General features: G+C 31.2%; 1 protein-coding gene across 1 annotated transcript; it reads left to right on the top strand.

The window, feature by feature from the left end:
* The first annotated feature begins 889 nt into the window (after window positions 1–889).
* On the top strand, window positions 890–2,217 carry LOC127084836 (probable long-chain-alcohol O-fatty-acyltransferase 5). The gene has a single exon (XM_051025355.1). It carries the CDS (start codon window positions 1,078–1,080, stop codon window positions 2,116–2,118), a length of 1,041 nt encoding a protein of 346 aa, XP_050881312.1. The 5' UTR covers window positions 890–1,077; the 3' UTR covers window positions 2,119–2,217.
* The last annotated feature ends 2,193 nt before the right edge of the window (window positions 2,218–4,410 follow it).

The following is a 4,410-nucleotide window of genomic DNA, read 5'->3' on the forward strand; positions in this document are numbered from 1 at the left end:
TACTTTAACACCCTTTCTAACATGAGGGTCCTATGACAAACTCTAAAGCACCTGATCTCAAATTTTAGTAGCCCAAAATTTTAAAAAATCTAATTTTTTTATTTATATTAATAAACATAAAAAAATATAATAAAACCTAATAATTAAAAAAATGCAATAAAAACCTAATAATTAAAAAATGCAATAAAAACCTAATAAAAATAAAAAAGATTGCTTAAAAATATTATTAATTATTTTTAATATATAATTATATTTGATATGTACAAAATTATTACAATTGTATTTCAAAAAAAATTTAGGTTATTTTTTAAATTAAAACGGGACTTCTCGGATTGATTGGACCAGTTTTATAAATTTTAAACTTCTCTTATAATTTTATTATTGTCATTTTTAATCTTCTATATAATTTAATTTTACTGCATATTTAATACAATATCCTCCTCTTTATCCTCTTATTAGTTATATACTATAATTATTAAAGAATAAACATTGATAACGATTGAAGATATGGTAGAAAGAATATTTAATTCTTTTTTGAAGTTGTTAAATGGAAAAAATTGAAACAATTCTTTTTCTTCTAATTAAAACATTTTCTGAAAGGCCTTAAAAAAACTTATAATATAGGATAAATATGGTACATACATCTTATAGCAAAATAAGACTTTTTTTTTTATCGTGAACAATTAAAGCAAATTGAATAATATTAAAAGTTGATAAAAAATCAAGAATTAATGTTAATTACACATACATAATTTATCATGGGTGATTAAAATATCAACTACCAAACCAAAATAATATCAACATTTTGCTACTAAATAAATTTATTAGGCTTGCCATTATTTCGAAAGTGACATTATATCTTGTTTCTGAAAGTGACATTATTTGTTTTTTTCAAATCACCCAATTTTTTCTAGTTAAACTGGACATAGTACAGCTGTACTATCTCACAAAACAGGCACCCAAAAGGACAAACATTTAATTCAATATTACCTATAAAAAATGCAACTCTCTGCACACTCCATTTGTACATAACCAAAACCCATAGTAACAATCTTTGAAGAAGACAAAAACAGAGACATGGAAGGTGAAATTGAGACATTCGTTAAGGTATGGCTTACATCCACAATATGTCTATGTTATTGTTATTACATATCTTCCAAAATCCCAAAAGGCTTTTTAAGGTTTATCTCTATCTCCCCAATTCTCTACCTCTTCATTACCCTTCCTTTAAATCTCTCTTCTATCCACCTTGCTGGCCCCACAATCTTCTTCCTTGTTTGGCTTTCATCTTTCAAACTCATTCTTTTCTCCTTCAATCAACCTCCTCTTTTCCCTCTCCCAAACACAGTCTTCCATTTCATTTCCATTGCATCACTCCCCATTAACCCACAACAAAACCCAACAACAACTTTGCCATCTAAAAAACCGAATCCGCCCCTTGTTTTTCTCAAAGTAGTTACATTGGTAGCAATCATATGTTGCTATCAATATAGAGAACACATGCACCCTCATTTGATTTTGGTTCTCTATTGCTGCCACATGTACCTCGGCATAGAGCTGGTCCTAGCACTCACTGCTGCACCGGTTCGAACCGTTTTTGGGTTTGAAATCGAACCGCAATTTAACGAACCTTATTTATCAACCTCGCTTCAGGATTTCTGGGGTCGTAGGTGGAACCTCACGGTAACGCGTACGCTACGCCCTACCGTATACAATCCCGTTCGCCACGTTGTTTCATCTTATGTCGGTACAACGTATGCGACTTCTATTGCCACGCTGGCCACGTTTGGTGTGTCGGGTTTAATGCACGAGGTTATTTATTATTATCTTGCACGTGCGTATCCCACGTGGGAAGTCACGTGGTTTTTTGTGCTTCACGGTGTTTGTACTTCTGTGGAGGTTGCGGTTAAGAAGATTGTTCTCCGCCGTGGGTGGAGGTTGCACCGTGCCGTGTCGGGTTTGATTACGGTGGCGTTTTTGGCTGTTACGGGGAATTGGTTGTTTTTTCCTCAGTTGATTCGGAATGGTGTTGATAGGAAGGCTATTGGAGAGTATGAAGTTATTATGGATTTTGTCAAAGATAAGTTACGTGCAATTACATTTGTTTTTAATTTGTAGTAAACATTAGTTTCTATAAACTTGCAAATTTTAAATTATAGTTTTGTTTGATTGATTGAAATTGATTTGTTTATTGAGCATGTTGTTTTCGGCTCGTTATATATAGTTGTGTTTTTCAACTCATTATATATTACTTTGTTTCAAGCTATTATGCAATTCAGCTATGAGTTACTTACAACTATTCTAAAAAAATTATTAACAATGGACAACATCTTTACCATGCGGCCTCCATCAATGGTTGCTATTCGTGGAGAATGTTGTTCACTAAATAACTAGAAGGAGATTAACAACTAGTTCATGTTCTCAAACAAAAAGGGATCTCTTCCACTCTATATCTCAAACGAAGACCCATCCTCTCACAAGCCAATCCCTCCCACAAATTGATCCTAGTGAATGAGAATACTAAAGAGACAAGGGAACCTAATTCTAAATGGTATTTGCTCCACTCCAAGGGTCATCCTAAAAGAGGCGACAAGGACTATCCTCACTTTCTTCTACATACTATTGCAAACCAATAAGGGAATCATCAATTTTAGATCCTAGAAGACCAAAACCTTTTTCATTAGGTAGAAGTAGGACACAAGTTAGAAACCTATCTCCTTTGACTAAGGAAATAATGTGATTTCCATTATCTAACATATAGGATATAAACTCAAATTTCAATTTTGAGGCATCTAAGATCAACCTCTAACCCTATTTTTTGAGAAGAGCTAATTTAGGAAGTAAAGATCACAAATGTCTAAACCATCTCTCCACTTAGACTTTCGAACCTTAACATGAATTTACATAAAAGTCAAAAAAGAAAATAAGGATATCATTAAGGTCCGAATCGAGAAAAATCACCCTTCCTCTTATTGACATACTCATGTCTCCACGAGAGCAACTATCTAGAAAATACTAACTAATGGCTTTCAAATTGTTGATCGCTATTTCAAACACAAGAGGGACTAGTAAGTTTCGTTATATGGTTTTTGAAAACTTTTTAATAAAAGATTTATTTTAGTTTGGTCCATTTAAAAAAAAAGATGAAACAGAGATTTATGCTTAGAAGATAAAATATAGAAAATAAAACGAGAAGAATTATAAAGAGCACAATAAGATTTATACCAGTTTTAGTTTTACCTTAAATCGTACAATCTATTATAGTCCTTAAGAGTATCTCCTTGATAGTTTGACTATCAACTTAATCTTTTATCACATGATTAGCCCCAAACCTCCTTATACTAGGTTTTTACTCATGTTTAAAGACAATTTATATGAAGAAAGTGAGTAAGAAAGATGAGTATAACATCAAATTTTCGTGATTAGAAGTGAACAAAAAGACTTTTTTATATAAGAGAAGAAATTTGGCGAAGAAAGGAAATAATTCATGGACAGAGACCACTCTCTAATTGTTTAGCCTACAGTGCTAATTGATTAGACCTAGGTAATTAGATCCTAATAGATTCAGTGGAGAGTTCATTCCATATTCAATTCAATATAAGTTCTAATCGATCAAAGAACAATATTTTTATTTCCTAATTGGTTAATGAAATTGCAATGTTGGTAATAGTGTTATCCTCGTTTTGTTTCATCTGTATTTTGATGTTTGTATGTATCATTTTCAATTTATTAGAATTTTATTTTATCGCTTTGTAATTTAGTCATACTTTGATCATTCGCCGTAGATTGTACCTTATGTATATTCTCATATTCACTAACATATATTTGATTCATTTCAATGTGTTTTTTTTATCTTGAACATCTTAGTTAAAGTCAACATATGTATGGCTTGAATCCCAAGGTAGAAAACTTAAAACAAAATGTTTTTGTTGTTTGATTCGAATCAAGCATATTGTTGTTTTGAATTAAAATCTCAATTGAAAATCAAGACTTGATTATGTATTTCTGATTCGAATCAAGAAATTATTTGACTTAAATCGGAAGACACCTTGACTCCAATCATGATTCTCTTTGACTCAAATCGTGACCAAACAAACTTTTAAAAATCAACTATGATTCGAATCAAGTAATTGCTTGACTCGAATTAAAGTATACAATTTTTAGATTTTATCACCTTGATTCAAGTCATTTTTTCCTCTAATTCAAATTATAACTGTATGATTTGACCCAACTTTGTGTTCACTTTTTTCTCACCTTTTGTACCTTACCTCTATCACATACATAAATCTTTTTTTGTCATTTTTATCCAACAATACAATAATTCTTACACATTCATAAAAACTTATTGAGCGAGTTTTTCACGAACAAGTGAGATAAAAATTTATAATTTCACAAATCTTGAGAAAAACC

This window comes from Lathyrus oleraceus, chromosome 5, assembly GCF_024323335.1.
Source record: "Lathyrus oleraceus cultivar Zhongwan6 chromosome 5, CAAS_Psat_ZW6_1.0, whole genome shotgun sequence".
Lineage (NCBI taxonomy): Eukaryota > Viridiplantae > Streptophyta > Magnoliopsida > Fabales > Fabaceae > Lathyrus > Lathyrus oleraceus.